General features: G+C 39.3%; 2 protein-coding genes and 1 non-coding gene across 6 annotated transcripts in view; 1 reads left to right on the top strand and 2 right to left on the bottom strand.

The window, feature by feature from the left end:
• elf1 (E74-like ETS transcription factor 1) overlaps positions 1-14,704 on the bottom strand; it is a 40,120-nt gene extending 25,416 nt beyond the window's left edge. For 2 of the 3 annotated variants that reach the window (XM_017408488.2, XM_017408487.2), the window contains exon 1: positions 2,996-3,218. The gene's annotated coding sequence lies outside the window, so the exon portion shown is untranslated. Of the gene's footprint in view, positions 1-2,995; positions 3,219-14,571 lie in introns of those variants that run through there. The other variant, XM_017408490.3, reaches the window with a different exon arrangement.
• A 78-nt stretch (positions 14,705-14,782) lies between these two features.
• On the top strand, positions 14,783-19,949 carry ube2a (ubiquitin-conjugating enzyme E2A (RAD6 homolog)). Of its 2 annotated transcripts, none has more exons than XM_037977278.1 (6): positions 14,783-14,921; positions 17,428-17,508; positions 18,231-18,256; positions 18,524-18,613; positions 18,717-18,805; positions 18,990-19,949. In XM_037977278.1, the coding sequence occupies exons 2-6, from the start codon at positions 17,483-17,485 to the stop codon at positions 19,116-19,118; spliced, it is 360 nt and encodes a 119-aa protein (XP_037833206.1). In that variant the 5' UTR covers positions 14,783-14,921; positions 17,428-17,482; the 3' UTR covers positions 19,119-19,949. The 2 variants fall into 2 exon arrangements, with proteins under 2 accessions (XP_037833206.1, XP_017263612.1); XM_017408123.3 differs by lacking the exon at positions 14,783-14,921 and adding an exon at positions 16,134-16,324.
• On the bottom strand, positions 15,448-15,519 carry trnae-uuc. The gene has a single exon. It is a non-coding gene; the product is annotated as a tRNA-Glu (tRNA).
• Positions 19,950-20,004: the final 55 nt, after the last annotated feature.

The following is a 20,004-nucleotide window of genomic DNA, read 5'->3' as shown; positions in this document are numbered from 1 at the left end:
TATACCCAATTACTCCACATTCATATTTTATGAGCCTTATTTTACTCAGATAATAATTTCCCCAAATATCTGATTTTTCCTGTTACTAAAACTTAATTTGAGCCTGAGAGGGTTAAGATATTAAATCATTCACACAGCCTTTGATGGCAAAGGGTTCACATCCATGCCCTGCTAGAAAACAGATCAGAAAGGGCTTATAGAACAAGAGTCTGAGGTTTTAAACCCCCAAAACTCACAACCAACAGGGTCTGAAATGATTTGTAACTTGTCCAAAACACCATCAGAACACTGCCTGTAGTTGTTTTTACTGGTCAGAGGCAGTAAAGTATAAATAAGTGGCCTAAATGTTGAGCAGGGGGTTGAAATGCTGTAACTGATTGTTGTATTCTATTGCGTTAAAGTCATAGCGTGAATCTTTTAAAGTGGGGTTCTGTGGAAAGGTTATTAACAATTAATATCTTAGCTGTAGTAGAAACTTCTTTGAATGACCTCAGTTTTATTTCTGACAAAGTTGACAAGCTAATGGCTAGTCTGAGCTGGGGAAAGACTAGCCATTGTGGATTGCTGTCGTCTTAAAACAGCCGCAGTAGCAAAAGCCTCATAGTGGTTCATGCTAAAGATTTTCTTATTTATTTATTTAAATAAAACTTTACACTGTTGTCAGTTTCACATCACATAGTTATTTACAACAAATTCTGAGTTTATTAGAAAGCAAAAAGAGCAGCAGTGGCAGCTAGCTGTAGCAGGTCACTTTTAGCAGATATATCATACAATTCCTGCCAGAATAACCCTGTTGTGAGGAACTGACTGCAGTGTAAAAGTGTAGCGTGTCATTCTGGTCAAAAATAAACTCCATTTCCCCAAATTGATTTAACAAAAAGATAAAAACTTATTATTGTTAATAACTTTTTTATAACCCTTCAAAAGATGTAGATTGTCTCTAACTAAGCATCACTAATTAAGTTTTGTTTAGAGCTATTATTAATAGACTTAGTTAACAAACATCACTGCTGCCAATACTCATGAGACATTAATTCTTTCCTGGTGTATTTCTGGCGATGAACATCTCACAGTGTGAAACTTATGTTGGTCTGTGTCAAAGCATAACAAACAGTTTTCACCTGATCGTAAAAACCTGTTTGTGCCTTTTAAAAGCGTGTACCAGCGCAACAAAATGCACAGCCCCTCCATTTTTACATCTGCACCTCGGCATACCAAAGCTGGAGTAATGCAGCAAACCACGCCTCCCCTCGCTCCTGTCATGCCATTTTCTTGCAATGTCTCAGTCATCTTGCCCAAGCCTAATAATCTAATTACAGGCTAAGACTTGTTGACTTGGTGCTGAAAGAAGAGCTAACCTGAAACTGCCATCCAGTCACAAAACAGCAGCTACAGTACAGGTTCATTCACTGAGCCACGGGGGCCTCATTTACAATCCAAATCAGGGTGGGAAAAAGAGGAGAAATTTAGGACAAATGCAAACTCATACCTCAACAACAGTCTTTCACTCACTGCATCACGTGTTGACACTAAAGATTGTAGGAAAACACGTAGATGTTCAGTTTCAAGTAAAATGAACATCAAATACAAGTTCAGCAACTAACTCTAGTGAGTTTTATTCGGTATCTTTCGAAATGATCTGTTGAAAGTGGCTCTAAATGCCAAACTGATAAAAAATGCATGCCTCACATGCCTTTTTTTGCGAATAAGTAAAATTGGAAAAGGCTGGCAAATGTTGGATGCAAATGTTCCACACTGGCTCTGAAAAGCTTTCAGAGTAAAATCTGTCTTAAACAATGCAAACTCCTAACAGTTTTTTTTTTTGGGGTTGTTTTTCCTGTAAAACAGCTTGCACGCTGTGTCTTATGTGGTCCACAAAGTGCAGACTCGGTTTCTGGTGAAACAGGAAGCAAGCTTTTATCTCTGCTGCACAGAGCAACTTTTAGAAACAAGCTCTCAATAACATTAAGCAAAAAAAAAAAATTTATTCTTAGAAGGGCATTAAAAAAAAGGAAGAAAAAAACATTAAGGAAGGTCAGTGTAAATCTGCATGAAAGAGAAAATAAACTGCTTCAGATTCAAACTTTCCAGCGAGCAGAAATGATAAAACTTGTACATTACTAGATGAGCGGCATTCTGTTCTAGAGAACTGAGGATTTGATGCATGAAGCAGTGCATGACTGACTTTATGCATAGAGGTGGCGCTGAAAGCATAAACAAAAAGGGGACTTCTGCCCACAAATGTAGAAATTCGCCTTTTTAAAAATGACAGTACAGCATTTGGTTGGCAATTATAGAAGAAAATCAACGCGGTGTATAATTACTGATTACCACACTGTGAAAAATACATGTGGGTTTGGGCCAGCAGCTTGCAAAACTGTGTTCCCGCCCTTGTTTCAACACCCCTTATAAGGCAACACTTTGTAAAAGAAACGCAACACACAGATGCATCAGTAAAATAAATGTTTTGATCCCATCTTAAATTGGCAGGTGCAAAACGTCCAACTCACTGCTTTATCTTATGAACTGTCAAAATGTCTTTTAAAAATAGTATAGCATAATAGTATAAAGTACATTGTAGTAAAACAGCATAATTCATTCAAACTACGCTGCTGTGATAACAAAAAGTTTAAGATTGTTCTTAGATTTCTATGAAGAAGAGTGGATACAGACTTGGGGCTGAGAAAAGTGAAATGTGGGGGGAAAAATATGCCTCAGTTGAACTGGAATAACTTGTTAAAGCTCCTTTCAGAAACCTTTGATCTGACAAGGTGTGCTACTGAAAATGCAATAAAGTCAAAGAACATTGTGTCAATAAAGGCCCCTTTCTGTATCTCCTAAAGCACAGCTCCCCAAATATACACTCATTTAACTCCTAATACACGAAAGCAGACAAGAAAGTTCGCATAAAATAATTTTTAGGTATTTGTTTCACCTTCACCTCCAAAACTGTCAAACAAGCAACAAGTTAAGAGCAGAATTATTCATCACTGACCTCAAAGACTCAGGATTCGGATGACAAGAAGATCCATTTTGGCAATTGAACGAGTGTCGATCGCAGCAACCATTGAAAATAAAAGATAAAACAAACAACAAGAGGTGAAACTGGGATAATCCAAGACGTATTCAGATGAGGAGAGCGGTGCCTAAACGATGAGGACTAACCAGATCCACACCGCTTTCTCACAGTGACAAAACAAAACTGGACAACAGGAGGGGAGGAAAAAAAAAGAAAATGAAAAGGCTGCTTTTTGAAACAGAAAATGGGGAAGTGTACTGAAGCAATTTGTTTTCACCCTATGAGTCACGCAGCGCTGTCGCCATTGGTAGAAGAGGCCCGGAGCGCTGAGCCTTCACCTGGCCAATCAGCGATCGGTATGCAAATCCTTTCNATTCAGATGAGGAGAGCGGTGCCTAAACGATGAGGACTAACCAGATCCACACCGCTTTCTCACAGTGACAAAACAAAACTGGACAACAGGAGGGGGAAAAAAAAAAAAAAAAAAAAACAAGACAATGCAATGGCTGCTGTTTGAAACAGAAAAAGGAGAAGTGTAGTGAAGCAACTTGTTCTCTCCCTATGAGTCACGCAGCGCTGTCGCCATTGGTAGAAGAGGCCCGGAGCGCTGAGCCTTCACCTGGCCAATCAGCGATCGGTATGCAAATCCTTTCAGGTGAGTCGTGCTTGTGACAGGGATTGGACAAGGCTGCGTGGGGGGAGGGAAGAGCAGAGCCGACCAACGAGAAGGCCACACCTAGAACGGCCTGAAAGACGATCAACGGGTTTCTCCTGCAGAGGCAGAGGCGGCGTAGGTAAACAGCTGAACAGGTATGCACCAACTTTAGACTTTGACCAAACAATAAAAGGCCAGGCATGGTGATTAAAATCTGTATGGCAGCTCAGAGATAAAGTTCACATCTCTTTGTGTCCTGTTAAAATATCTGCAATGAATCGGGAGTCTTTTAACGGCGTCAGTTACACAGTTAAAACTCTGACTGGGAAGGATTTAATCTCTCTGCTGTAATATAAAAACAGACCTATGAAAGCACAAACATACCAAATTATAAAACAGACTACATTTAGGTACAAGTAATGACCTCAAAAACTCTCATTTCCTCCCCATCTTCCTCCACACGTGATCACTTCACCTGTATCTAAGATGTTTCATTCAAAGTGTTCTTATCGCCTGTCACCGAAAGGCTTTTTGCCTGTGTCTGTCTGTTAGCAAAATATTTCATAAACCACTGGATGAATTTTTCTGAAACTCCCAGAAGGTAATCAGTGGATGTACCTCCACAACTGATTACCTTTTGGACTCAATTCAAGATGGCCACCACAGTCAAGCCATAAAAAAAAAAACCAAATAAATGGCTATAACTCAGTCAGTTTTACAGATACTGACCTAAACTTTGGTGTGGCAGTAGCTGAGACTGATCCCCAACACATTCTCTGAGAGCTAACAAATTGATATAAATCTTTGTTTAAATTTTTTGGCGTCAACTCCGTTTGTTAGTAAAATATCTCATGAACCACTAGACAAATTTTAACGAAACTTCCAGGAAATAGTCATTAGATGTACAAGCGATTAACTTTTGTAGCTCATCCAATCCACGAAGGCTGCTACAGCCAATGGACCTTAGAAAACACAAATATAGTCATAATTCAGTTACATGAGACTGGGAACATAATTTCCCAGGTTTGAAAAAAAACAGGTACAACTTCATCATAAGGTGATCTTAGTCTAGAAATCTGGCAAGAAAAGGCAGCGGGTCATGTTCAAGAACTACCAGGCCTTTAATTAAAATGAGCAGAAAGTGTCACAGAGGTTCGAAATAAGGAACACTTTTAGAGCTGTATCTTGTCGAGCTGACGTGGATATAGAGGAGACATGATTAGAATCTTTATCAGAAATGACACTTAAGCAAACAGGAAGAGGTGGTCTGTGGTAAGTGCTGAGCTCCGACTCTTCACACTGTTTGTGCACAAATTTACATGTGTTTTTCACTGAAAACAGAGCCAAAAGACAAGCATTTAGCGAACTCACTTCAATGTTATTTGGCAGCATTAACATCGAGCACAGATGTTAATAAAAAAACAAAAACAAAGTCACTTTCAACATCTGAGGGGTCATTTTGTTAATCCTCTCCATGTTCTCTGCTCGTTGCATCACTTCGTCTCAGATTTCTTTCAGTTCACTTTAACTTCAAGTTGAAAGCAGCTGTTTGTTTCTGAGCAAATTAAAAGCGTTGCCATGAGCAGAAGTTACACCAAGCTAGCTCCATTTATCAGCCGCTTTTGGAAATACTGTCCACAACCCCGAAGCGTTGCAAGGAAACTATTTGCTGCTTGTGATATAAACTCTTAAAGCTGATGCACCGCAGCACAGCTAACGTCTCGGACAAACCTTTAAACATCCCAAAACACAGAAAAAAAAAGTACAGAAGCTTAAGAAAGAGGAGGAGGCACATTTTTTTGTCTCTGTAAATATTAGAGATGTACTGAATCAGTTGCAATGTGTGCTGTGGGAATATGAGGCAATTAAAAGAGTACAGCTGGAGATTAAAGATCCGATCACACCGTCTGCCGGCAGCACAACAAGCAACTAAAGTGCCTAAGCTTACGTTGTTGACCAAATTCAGAATATTTTGGGGGCATTTTGAAAAGAGGAAAACAGCTGAAGTTGTTTCTGTGACAGAAAGTCTTTGAAGGGAGTAAATAATGATAATGATCTCATCCTAGAGTGAATATAGAGAGAATATGCTTTCCCAGAGCCTCCACCCAGTATCATCTGAGTCAGACAAGAACTTGTAGCTTTAGTTTAGAGGAACGACAAGGACAGCAGCAGAGGAACTGCAGCACATGTATGAACTGTTTGGCCTTTCAAGGCTTCAGTAGGTTGGTTGAAGAGTGAACGTTTGTCCCTCCGCCTGCTCAGAAACTACAGTTTAGATTCATTTCACAAAGTCACAAGGACAGAATCCACAATCATTTAGAGAAAATGATCACAAATCAGCTTAATCTAAAATTTGTAAGGTTTATTTCAGTTTGCTGTCATTTTATTTGCTTCAAACAGCTTTATACTAACACTTTTTACAAGATAAAGGCCTGGCATTCCTTGAAGGAATGCACACCGCCCACCACCTTTCAGGCAAGCATATAAAACTAAAATCATTTTGTGTTGAAAAAGGAGTTGTAGCCGTTTTGGTCAAAGCTTGTAAATGACATTGCGCACAATCACAGGCAATATTGCGAGATCCTACGTGATCTGTTAGCATTTGAAGTACATGTTGAGCATATTTTAGCCTAATATCTGTAAAACTAGCTGAGTTATAGCTATTTTTTGTATTAACTATAACCACTTTGCTCTGGCAGACATCTTGAATTGAGGTGACTCCAAAAGTCTATCAGTTGTGTATGTCAACCCAATTTTTTATAATTATTACAAAGGTTTCATTAAAATCTGTTCAGTAGCTCATGTAATTTGCCAATAGTAAAGACAAAAACATCACATGAGCTTTAGGAAGTGAGCAGTAATAAAAAGAATGAGATTCCCACTTTCAGGATGTAATAAATGTTGAAGTAAAATCTTGAAACAAACAACAAACTTCCAGTCAGTGGTTTCCAAAGTTTCTGTCAGGACACCACTGTGAGTTGGAAAGTTGGGGAACCACTGCTCTAAATGATGCCAGGATATAAGGCTGACCAAACTATTAGAGATTAGAGTTGTGCAACTCTGGTCTCAGATCTCAGTTATTCCAACTATCCAATATATTAAACATGAGCAGCAAAAACTAACACAGCTCAGTACAATTTACCCCTCAATCACAACCCAGTATGAGTTTTGGTAATCTTTACCTCCACAATGGATAAGGACTGAGATTTACAGACCCAAGTTTGAACCAAACTGCACAACCTTTTCAACTCATGGACAGGTAATCATTGTGTTTTTCCCCTTATAAAAAAAAAAACACAGTAAAACGTTAATTGTCCTTTCTATAACCAAATTACCGTGTCTCCAATTATCTTTTCTAACACCGAACACAAACTCACCATCTGCACAACAAATCCCCTCCGTAATGAATGCAATAAAATTGAAGATGTTCAAACAGTTTTTGGCCTGCAGACATGTCAGTGGGACAGAATGAAATGAACCCTCTGTGTGTGAAAACACAAAAGGCCTCGTATCACAGAGTACATTTGTTCATTCCTGCAAAGACTGTGCAGAAAGCAGAGCGGACCAAAATACACCTTGATGTGTGATCAGTGCAGGGACATCCAGTATCTGAAAGGACACACCTTTCCTTTGCTGCCTAAGAATGAAAAGGAGGTCACATTAGACTCTCGCACACTTGCTTTGAATAACAGAGACCAACAACAAACAGAAGAACATCTCAAAGCCCACCTTTTGTGTGACATGCCCCCCATTGACCCCAAACAGGGGAAACCAGATAACTAACCACATATTATTGTTCTTGAGTAGCAACCAGCAATCAGTATGATGTAGAAGGGCTGGATTCTCTTCAAACCATTGTTGCTTTTAATCGATGCATGAATAAACTTTTCAGTAAATCAGGATTTCAGTGAGATATCTAGACTTCTAAATCATTTACCGTTACAAATGTATCGAAAGCCGGGCGTTATCTGAGCCCGTATGCTTAAAGGGACAGTTCAGATCTCTTGAAGTGAAGTTCTGAGAAAAATTATTACCTCTGCCAAGGAGGTCATGCCTTCGGTAGTGTTGGTTTGTCTGTTAGCAATTTTACTTAAAAACCAATGAACAGATTTTGATGAAATTTTCAGTAAGTGTCAGGATTGTCACAAAAAACAAGTGATTCAATTTTCGGGGTGATCCAGCTCATGGCTATAATTTTGTATTGATCCAATGTCCTTGGTGGAGGTTTGCACTCTCCAAATGCTTCGAGTTAACAATTAATATCTTACCTGCTGTAGATAGCTGTGTGGATGCCCTCAGTTTGGATAAATAGTGTTTAATTCTGGACCAATAGATGAGCTAATGGCTAATCCAAGTGGGGCTAAAAATGGATTAGGGTCATCTTAAAGCAGTTCATTTACCTTTTAATGCTATCTACAACAGGTAAGATATTAACTGTTCAAAACCTTTCCACAGAAGAATCCCACTTCGAGAGATGAACTATAACTTTGAATTATGGATCAAATATATATATATTTGATCCATAATATATCACAAGTAGTGGAGATCAATGGAGGCATTTAAAGCTGTCAAATATCCTGAAAGTGTTCTTGACAGGGTCAGATATGAACTTTTGGAGGATGCAGAGTTATTTTTGTAGTTTGAAGTTTGTCTGAATGCTATTTGAAGCAGTGGAGATTTTAGCTGTTAGACGTCAGCTTACAGGAAGCATATCCATCTCAAAGGAAACCAAAAAGCAAAGTCAGAAGAGGCCGCTAAAATAATTAACTTTCCCAAGATGGAAAAACCTCATCCAAGCAAAACACTTATCAGGTTTGGATTACAATGAAAGCCTGAAAGTAACTGAGGTCATTTGAAAGATCAGCTGGTCCGGGGGCCAGATTCTTGCTTCAACAGTCTGGTTTGTTCAACGCATTAACGCCTTGTGGTGTTATGCATACGTTGAGGTTCTCGGACGGTGACTATCTCAAGCTGAGCTATGACCTAGTGTGATTCACCATGCCGAGAGCTACATAGACATAACAAAGAGTTGTGTGTGTGTGTGTGTGTGAGCAGCAGGAAAGAAAACACATTCAATATGCAACAACTCACTGGATCTGAATGATTCATTAGCACGATGCAGAAATCACATGCTTGTCAGAGAGGGGGAAATGTGTTCAGTTTGTCTGACTACACTCACACTAATAAACATCAATGCACACGCTTGCAAATAACTGGTGGAACATACAGTAAACATAAAAGGCGTCTGTTTCAGCGTGTCAGCTTTGCAAATGGACAGGAAGCAGTAAAATTTTGCTTTGCAAAAATAATCAAATGTGTTCTGCTTTTGAAATGTTATTTGTAAAACTGTTTTATGTATCAAATCAAACAACTGGTCTGAATAAAAACATCTGGGTGAGACGATCATTTGTAAATCAAACTTGTGAATAAAGTTTTTAGAAACCCTTCGGCGTTTTGCTGCGCAGATCAGATCAGAGCCACCGTCATTCAGTTTGTTATCACCCGTGAGGGGCGATAATGATTTTCCTTCTGTGTGGGGGTTTGTTTGTCTGTTTGTTAGCAAAATACCTCATAAACAAGTGGACAGATCTAATGAAACTCTCAGAAAGTAATTATTGGATGTACTTCTACAACTGATTAACTTTTCAAATGTCCTCACTGCAAGATGGCCACATGGTCACAGCCATCTTACAGTGAGGACATTTCAAAGTACAACATACTGTAGTTTTATAGACAGGGATTAGATTGATCAGTAGTAATAACTTTCCTTCTGCCCGAGCCACTTACAAACATGCAGACAGCATCTCATTAAGTATTAAATACAGAGAGCGGGACGAGAATCCACATTATCTACGTCACACCTCTGTAGGCTATTTGAGCTACCAACAATCAGACACACTTTGTTACGTTTGATACCGCACAACGTTGTTTGTCGTGCTGGCCTGCTAAGCCATCACTCCATTTTCGAACAGACCGTCTGTGTTTCATCGACTGTTTCAGCGCAACAAGCGTGTTTTCACAAGTGTGTCAATCAAAAGCACATTTTAACCCAGGAGCTCTTCAACTCCGGCTCGTTATTAATAAAATGCCACAAGATCCTTGGTGCATATTGTGCCGTGACTCAGGGCCTTGATTATAATACCCACTGGCTGCATGCAGTTAAATAATTCAGCAATCCTGAGAACTGCCAGTCACTCTGAAATGAACCCAAAAGAACTAAACTGAACCCAAAAGGACTATGGCAGATGGAATTCATTATGAGCTCTGTCAGCCGTGTTTTTGGTTGTTAAGAGTTACTTAACTGAAAGTTAAAAGAGGTGAAATGATTTGATAGCTTCGGATAATGCTTGCTTTTTAAGTCCAAGAAACGCTGGCTGAGCTGACGCATACGATCCTTAATTAAAACACAACCTCATTACCTGCAGCAGACATGAGAAATTATAGGCTGAAATGTAGTTATGTGCCAAAGTTGCAGACAAAGACAATTTCTATTTTTGTGAGGAACTGCTTTCTGTGGTCGAACAACAGCAGGCTAGAACATTACAAACTGTAAGCCACTCCTTGATGTAATTACACAAACATCAGTGATACAGCACCGTGCACTGTGGGACTGCACGGACCTTAGTAAGCATCATAAGTATATCTGAGGTAATGTGGTTAACTCTTCTCATGCTGTCAACATGCTGCACGATCCAACATAAAGTCATGCACTACAGCTTGGTTGTACATGAAGTCTAAATGGTCCATCCATCCAGTAGCAATGGAGCCTTTTGCTGCTGTCTTTAGCATGACATGAGGTATTTTTGAGGAACAAGCTGTAGCTTCCTAATTTTCTAATATATATATATATATATATATACACACCAACTGCTTGTAATATAGCCATATTCAGGAAAACTAACAGTGCTGATCTCGGTTCAGTGCAATGCTCTGCTGGGAAAGCATGCATCCTGGTGTTAATGCAAACGTTACAAAGGCAATAGTTACCCATGTAAACATTTCTGAAGACCAATCACACTTTCCTTAACGAAAGCAATCCTCTACAGTCACAGAGCCCTGCACAACTGACAAATGTTAGCCACAAAAATATAGTTAGAAGTCTGAGGTGTAAATTCAGCCTCCAAACTTTTCAGATACAAATCAGATTTGTTCTGCTGCCAATTGCTGGAAGTAAGGTTCATGTTTTATAGCAAATTTTTTTTTTAAAGAAACAGAGCCTGGTCTTATGGCACAAAACAAAACTATTTTAAGAACAATGTGGTGGCCAAAGACTTTAAAAGTGAGTAAAACAAAAGAGACAAAATACATTTTTGTGCAAATAAATAAATAAAGTGAAAATCCTGACAGATTTCATCATAAAGTCATCTAAAACGGGAACAAACACCTACAAAAAACAAGCCTTGAAGGCTTCCAGAAGCTGGCCAATCAGAGGAGGGCAGGCTTTTCAGGAGGCGGGTCTTAAAGACACAGGAGCTACAGCAGGTTGTTTCAGAAGATGAAATGACAGGTGGGTTATTTCAAACTCTCCACTTTTTTTGAAAGGTAAATTACCTGAACCACTTTAAAGTTTATACACGAGTAAAGAGAATATATTAAATCTGGCATCATAGATCCTCTCTATACATTTAGATATAGATGTGAATTTAAGGCCTAGTGTTCCTTGAAGTGATGCATATCACCCACTGCCGTTCAAACCAGTTAAAATCATCTTATAATGAGAAATGAGTTCTAGCCTTTTAGTCAAACCTTCTAGATAATGTTACGGCAATCTCAAGCAATACTGTGAGCTGTTCTGTGAGATGTTAACAACTGAAGTATGTGTTGATGATTACTCTCAGCTACTACCACACCAAGTTTTAGCTCAATATTTGTAAACTTGACTTAGAGCCATTTATGTGTTTACTAAAGTTCCTTAGCTGTGACCGCCATCTTGAATCGGGAAGACTCTAAAAGTTAATCAGCTGACAGACAGGGTTGCCTCCCTCAGTAAAAGGCAACATTTTCATAAATGACTTTGAACAATCAGTTTGTGCTCAGAGTATGCCTTGGGGATGACTCTCAGCTACTACCACGCCAGGTTTTAGCTGAATATATGTAAAACTGACTGAGATTGGACCATTTTTGTGTTTTCTAAGGTTGCTTAGTGGTGCTGACCATCTTGAATCGAATTGATTCCAAAAGTTAAATCAGTTGTAGATGTGCATCTAGTAAATATTTTCTGAGCGTTTCAGTAAAACCCGTCCGTTAAATCATGACACATTTTCCTAACGATACAAACACAAAGTGACAAACTCAAAAATATTTTCCACTTCGCCTTTGGCGGCAGGCCTTAAATATGCTCAACTATTCTCCCGTAAGCTCTAAAATACCACTCAACTATTTGTTCAGTACAAATGTACAAGATTTTCAGGAATGTGAACATCTAATTAAAAAAAAAATTCTCTCTTTCTTTTTTTGGCACAAAGAAAAGGAAAGTTTCCCTGACTTTTCAACCCAAACGTTGTCTCTTTTACGTCACAACTCCAACTTAAGTCAAGTTTACCCTCCTGTCAATCGCTAAAAATAGCTTGGATTGCATCACGATGATACACGGTATTCGTGGAGCAGCTAAGGCGAGATGACTCGTCCAAGTCACATGCTCGAGAGCCGGGCAGCATGAGAGCAGAATGAGGTTACAGGTGGAATTTCCCCTGTCTCTCCTTTCCCTCTGACGTCACCTTTAGTCACAGCGGTTTGCTGCTGCTGCTGCTGCCTAGCAGTCAAACATGTCTGACGAGAGGACAGTCAGGTGTGAAAAGCCAGGGTTGGTTTAACAGCGGCGCACAATTAAGGAACTTCAACAAACAATACTTCCCCCTGCAAGCTCTTAACAGAAATTCAAGCAAACGAGGGGGGGGTATTTTTAAGCGTGTAAAAAGGGGAAGTTCAAGAGTTTTATTTCTCTTTTCACAAGTCGGTTCCTGCCTCTCTGCAAATCATTTGAGGTTTCAGCCATCTCATATGACTGTTTAGTCAAAGCATATGAACATTGCCATCTTGTGGTTGTTCCCAGTGTACCAAATGACACTAATTTACCCAGAAAATGATGTAAAGATAGCAGCAGAACATGGAAGTCTTTAGATATTTTAAGCTTGTAGAGTAGGAAAAACAAAACTTAAACTGAGTGGATTTAAGCAGGAAAGTCACATTTAACTAAACATTTATTTCGCTGAGCGCATAAACAGGAAAGCTGACTTGTTTTTAAAGATTACCACACGTGCCAACTTGCAAAAGAAACAGCTGTAATAATCCCTGTGTCTTGCAAAGCTCCTCTGAAAGCTTTTGTGAAACTAGAGTGCTACTTTCTGCTAGGATAAAAGCCCAGTTCTTCTTTTCGTGAAGTCAAATCAATATCGAGGCCCATTAAGGGAGGCGAGCACATCTTCAGCAAGATGAGGTATCTAATGTCCGAGGAGCCCTTCACCACAGACAGGGAGAACCGCAGCAGCTCCTCACTGCCGTCCTTGATCATCATCACACCCCTCAGCTGTTCAAACTGCTGACGATGACAAGATGGTCACAGGACAAGAACCGGGAACGGCTCCAGCCTCAACGCACGCAAAAGCCTCGCGTCAGTTTTTGCTCATTTAAATTTATCAAAAAGCAAAAAAGAAGGCTGATGTGTGGGAGGCAGAGTTGCAAGATGTTCACAAAGCAAAAAGCAAACGTTTGAAACAAACAGCATGGCTCCACGCTGGAGTATATTTGGAAAGTCTTGCTCTGGATAATTGTTTTCCGTGGACTTAAGTTTCCAATTATCCACCAGCTTGTGCCCGTGTTCCCACCACTGGAGGACTTCAGACGAATGGGAGGGTCTGTTTAGGGTTGGTGGGTCTAGCTGGTCCTCTCTCTAGTGGGACAGACGAACGAACATCTTGTAATTCTCCCCTTCCCCTCTGCGTCACTGCCGCCTGTTCTGAAGTGAGCAACTGCGGCCGACCAATGAGGCCGTGTTTGTCCGTCCCAGGATACAAGCATCTCAGCCCCAAAAATGTAAACATCTGGCAAACATTTAGACTCCCCACAGATTAGGGTTGACGAACAGCCTTAAAACTACAACCCTGTAAATCACTGCAGGCTTATAGATGTAGAAATCAAACATTCATTTACACTGGTCCTCAGCAAGAGCCAAATAAATCTATAAGACTCTCCCACACGAGTTCTCTTCCATTTTTTTAGTCGATATTTTCAGCCAGAGGCCGATTAATGGAATGAGCAGCACAACGTGCGTCATCCTAATACAGCCTTTTTTTTGTAATTTTAAGCCAAATCTACGTCAGGTAAGAGTGAAAATGTGAAAAAACATATCAAAAGTAATAGGATGACCTTACATTGATGATGTGTAGACCATGAGTCATATCAGCTGTTGTTGGGAAAAGTACAAGATGTACAAACTTGGGTATAGTTCTTAGACACTTAGACACAAACTTGCGCATTTTCCAGACAAAAGACTGGAACAGCTGACCTATGGGTCAACATGACATTTTTCACAAAATAGTCCATAAAAATAACAGATATTCTTCTTGTGACTATTATATAAACTGCACAGTTCTTTTTCTGTGCTCATAATATCAGTGTACAGTCACATGCCAGCTGAATGACACAAAGGGGGAGACACTGACTGACTGTCATGTAGAGCAGAAAGGATAGCTTTCAGGTAGGGTGGTCATATTTAAAATCATATTAAACTTTAAAGTGTTAAGTCAAATGCGTCTGACTCACTTGACTGCTCTACTTTTCCAGGTGATCAGGTACATGGTTTGAAATTTCACATGCAATTCTTACAGAAAGGGGTAAAAAAAATGGACTATTCCAACAAAAACAGACAACCACTATGAGACATTTAAGGTGGACTTACCCTGGTGGAAGGTGGCATCAGTGGAGCCTGTTCTGTGGCTTTCCTGATACTTTTTTGGTGAAACCAGGCGACGTTACAACACATAATAATGGTCCTTGGTTTTTTGGAGCTGGGAGGCTGTAAAAGCTACATCATCGCACAGAGATCAGGCAGATTACCCTCCTCTTGCTGCTGTTGCTTTCCTGACACAAGGTCGCAGTTTTCTCCGACACAGGCTGCCGACGCGTGGGGAATTCCTCGGCTGTCACATTTTCCTGGGAAACGATAATTGGCCCCGAAGTTTGGTCGCACAACCCCGGTGGATGTCGAAGAGTCAGCGGCGGGTTTCACAGCACCGTGGGAACAACATGGTGAACTAAAAAGTTCCTCTCTTTTTAAAGAGTTTAATCGGAAGCACCGTGCTGCGAATCCTACGCAATTATCCAAACGTTAAACAAACCGAAAGTTGTAATTATTATTATTATTTCAGTAAACAGTTACTCACTCACAGGTGTACATTTACAGGCTGGCTCCAGCATTTTTTTAAAGCAATGATAAATTTGCAGACGAGAAATGTTGTTTGCGTAAGCATGTTTCGCTTGCCCAAACTATCCTGACTCAGATAAGCGTTTTCACTGGTGAGATTCAAGCGGTAATGGGCATCTTCCGGGAACGTTCAGCCTCTTGTGAGATGTGACAGTAATTCCTGGACGGGCGGGGTCTACTAAGTATTCCCGGGAAAAAAAAAAAAAAACAAAAAAAAAACATTGTATCCGCGTTATGTTTAGATCGCACATCACAGGCAGTTGTGGTCGAGGGTGGCGCGCCGCTATGAAAAGATCACAGAATTCGCTTACGTTGACAATTCAAAGAAAAAATAAAAACGCAAAACAAGCGTTCCCATACCGGGAGTCGAACCCGGGCCGCCTGGGTGAAAACCAGGAATCCTAACCGCTAGACCATATGGGACTGATATGATATCCGATCACAACAATACTTAATACCACGTCAAAGCTGGTATGATGTGTTACTATAATAATTATGTTTTTATTAGCACCGATTGCTCATTCATAGTAAGACATAAAATGCCGATCTGCCCCTTCTGTTCTTTCAAGAACTCAAAAATATGGGGCCTGGGCACCATCTTGTGGCGCTGCAGTGGTAGTAAAGATTGGAACCGGAAAAAACTTTGTGTAAGAACAGTTACGCGCTTTGGCCACGTGGACCAGAAATGTATAAAACATGACAAATATCCCAATGGAAGTGAAGAAGATAACGAGAATTGCTTTAAAAAGAAAGCCGAATCGGTACCGCTTACCAAATAAACGAAATGTGGGTGCAAACATATGACGTAATTAAGGTAGGAGAATTCAAGTAGAAGGATGGGGTACATTAAGCAATATAAGAAATACTCTACCTACATTCAAAAGTATTTAAATCTAGATCATTCAATTTATACTGATACATGATGATACCGCTTTTAATCATACTTCAAGTTTTGAGTCGTTGTTGCTTTAGAGCCCCAAACAAATGCACAGGTAGTCGACGACTCCCCCCATTTTTTGTGGTGTAAATGGTAGCGTCTGAAGACACAGCGGCAGCCAAGTATTTGTCAAACTAGTAGCGATCGTTTGCTGGCCAGCTAGGAGTTGAGAACATTTAACAGTAAAAAACAAATACTTATTTCTGTTCGAGTGTTAGAGAAAGGCTTCATTTCCTGTGTTAAAAAGATGTCAACTCCAGCAAGACGACGTTTAATGAGAGACTTTAAACGGTAAGTTAAAGGAAAGCATCAGAGCTAGCTACGGCTAACATCCCGAAGCTAGTTTGTTAGCTTCTAGATTAAGTGACAATACCAACTACCACAGAACCACAAAATAACTCTTCAGATTAACAAGTTGTAGCTGATTGGGTCTAAATTTAACCGAGATTTTGATCTTTGTGAGCATACCTGCGTCCGATTTTGACAAGTTTTTAATAGGTTGAGTAATCCCAACATGTCGCTTCTACCCGGCGTAGGCAAATAAGTCGGAAGTTAAAACGTTTTGGTTGTGTAACTTAGGATCACTGGTCGTTTTATAAGTTATAGAACCACGACATATATCGTTTGGGTTTTTTAACTAACAATGGCTTGATTTATATGTGATATCTGGAAACGTAACAGATGTAGTTCAGGTCTGTGGCCAGATGGCCCCTATGAAAAGGTTCGGGCAGGTTTGTAGGAGTACTCGGTGATAAAGTGAGCTCCTGTCCCCAGGCCGTCATAGATCATCACTTAAGATTCAGGATCAGCAACCATCTGCCACGAGGTCACTGAACACCTGCACACACAGAGCACATTGAGTCTGCATGATGTCCCGGTTGAGCAGCATTGATACGGTCACAGATTCAAAGACCTAATTTTGTTTGGCCTGTGATTAAAACCTGGCTTTACATTGTTCTTTGACAACGCGATTAGGAGGTTTACCTTTAACTAATAATCCAACAGTGCCCTTATTTACTGAGGACCCAGTAGATGGAGGTGTTGTTTAATTTTAGCAGGGTGCAACATGCTTTTCTTATCACTTTGTTTGCAGTGGTACCGCATTACCCCTTTTAAATCAATCATTTCTGAGTGGAAATGCTAATATTTAGGTCATATTTGCACTTGTATCTCGCATTGCCCATTTCTAATTTGGTTGGTGAACTGTTTGCTGTTGGAAAATGGAGACATTTCTTACCTGGGATGGAGCTAGGTTAAAGGGAATTATAAGTTTTACTTTGGTTTGTTAATATTTAGAGCTAGCTGTCCAGTGGACTATTATGGAAACCTATTGCACGCATGTGTTATGCTTTGTGTGAAATCATTATGTTATGATTTTTTCTTGCATCTATCAGACTTCAAGAAGATCCTCCAGCTGGAGTTAGTGGAGCCCCATCAGAAAATAATATCATGGTCTGGAACGCTGTCATTTTTGGGTAAGTTTTATTAACTAAAATCCCCTGTTGACATATGTGTACCTGTTTTTATTATAGTTTTATGCAATACAACTATCCTCCAGTTCCTAACAAGTCTTAAAATTAAGTACAGTCTCAGATGAGCAACAACACATGACAAATCCTAGTGATATTATTTATTTACCAAAACTAAGCTAAAATGCAGAAGCATTGTGTGGAGAAAATTATGTATACTTCTCAGGAGTGTCGATCCCAGCAAGCTCAACCCAATATCTGATTATGCAATAATCAGAAAAATCACAAAACCCTAAAGCTCAAACTATTTAGACCTCAGTTTCTTATGTTTGAGGTCATTTAATCGACTTCAAACATCTTTGTAAATAAAATAGTTGTGGAGTCAGATGTGATGCCATGATTTTGACAGCTAATGTTTAAATAAATTAGACAAATTTTTAAAGCAGAGGTCACTAAAATTCCTCCACAATGATATGAGAAAATGATGACGTATATGAAGTGATTACTTTGATTTATTATTGCTGTTAGTGGCTTTTTAGTTACATAATTATGGGGTGTGTTCAGTGTTTTCGTTTTGATCTGTTTAATTTAAATGTTTAATCTGTCGTGTTGTTGTTCAACTCAGGTTTTATAAACTTAACTTGAACCCCTGCTGAAGAGCAGACTTTTGAGTTCAGTATTTTTAAGAATATTTACAAGATGATTTATAACTTGTTTTTGTTTTTTAGACCAGAGGGAACACCTTTTGAAGATGGTGAGTTACTTTCCAGTTAAATTATCTTGTCACTTTGCTAATATAAAGGAATAATTAAAAATTGTCATTGAAGATTTTGGTGTTTGGGAAAATACTTAAAAACATTTATCAACCATTGCATGTGTTTCTCTACAAGAGTTAGCTTCCGTTTGTAGTTACCAACTGGGTTAAAAAAGACCTCTGACACCTTTTCTAGTTTAATTACTGTAATGAACTGATTTTAACTCCTGCGTTTCATTTCATAACATGAGATTTCTTTCATTTCAGGAACCTTCAAACTTACCATAGAATTCACGGAAGAGTATCCAAATAAACCTCCAACAGTGCGATTTGTCTCCAAAATGTTTCATCCTAATGGTGTGTAGTAACTACTTGAATTACAGATGTTTTAACAGATGTTTATTTTCTTTAATCCTGGGAGAACGTCACAAGGCCTCATGCTCTAAATGCTCTTTTGCAGTGTATGCAGATGGTAGCATATGCTTAGATATACTTCAGAATCGTTGGAGTCCGACCTATGATGTCTCTTCAATCTTAACTTCAATACAGGTAATTTATTATTCATTCGCACGAATAAATTCATTTTGTTCCAGTGTAAAACATTAGTAAATGTAAATGACTCTTTACGTATCTACATACGTGTACATCACTGTTTAACGCTTAGAGACTGTGCCATGTCATAAAACGTGATGAGAAACCTAACCCACTGATGCTTCTGATTGTATATTTAAAGTCTTTACTGGATGAGCCAAACCCCAACAGTCCAGCCAACAGCCAGGCAGCCCAGCTCTACCAGGAAAACAAACGGGAGTATGAAAAGAGGGTTTCCGCTATTGTTGAACAGAGTTGGCGTGACTGTTGACCTTTGTTTTTGGCTTTTTTGTTGTTTTGTTGGGAGTATGAACAGTGTCCAGCCCGGAATCAAGAAACCCACCGATCAAGAAGACACAGATACGACACATCCTTTAAAACCTTTCATTATATTTGTCCTCTAAGTGTTGCTAAGTGTGTGACCTGTAGTGCTTTGGCATTCAGGCCTGCAGAACGCTATTATTGGACAAGAGCGGTTGTTTGTTCAAAGTTAATGTACCTTGTTATATCTGGGTTACTTGCTATATACCCCAACTTTTTTTTTTTTTAGTATGATAGTTGGAACAGCTCTGTTTAATTCATACATGAAGTATACTGGTTGGTGGTTGACTGTGTGGTTTGCTGTGTAGATACTGCCAGTTCATTTTCACAAAACTAAGCTGTTGATGAGTGTAGCTCCGATAAATTTACACCCCCTTTCCTTTTTAGTCTGTAAACTTAAAGTCTTACCTGGCATGAATATCCCTTTCTCTTAACTAATCAACAGATGCCTTTTGGGGGTCTTTTTTTTTTTTTTCACTCAACGTTTTCTTTTACAGCCATGTTATAAAATTGTTAAACGTACGTCTCTGCTCGACGCAGAAACATTTAACCCATTTAGATCTGCAACACACATCGATTTCTCTTTTACCATTTTTAAATGGTGTTGTCTCAATGGGTTAAAGGTTGTGTGAAGAAATTTTTTATGCTATTTTACAATCTTAAAAAAAGAAAAGATTACACCATCACAAAAGAATTGTCTTTTTCAGATTATAAAACCTTGCACTGGTAACCCATGTAACAAACTGTACATTTTCTTGTAAATAAAATAAATATTACATCACTTTTCCGGCGCAAATTTGTATCCCGGTGCAGACAGATTACCCTGAATGACGTTC

The sequence above is a fragment of the Kryptolebias marmoratus genome, linkage group LG9 (assembly GCF_001649575.2).
Source record: "Kryptolebias marmoratus isolate JLee-2015 linkage group LG9, ASM164957v2, whole genome shotgun sequence".
Taxonomy (NCBI): Eukaryota; Metazoa; Chordata; class Actinopteri; order Cyprinodontiformes; family Rivulidae; genus Kryptolebias; species Kryptolebias marmoratus.
The sequence above is the reverse complement of the archived record's forward strand: the minus strand, read 5'-3'. Positions and strand labels throughout refer to the sequence as shown.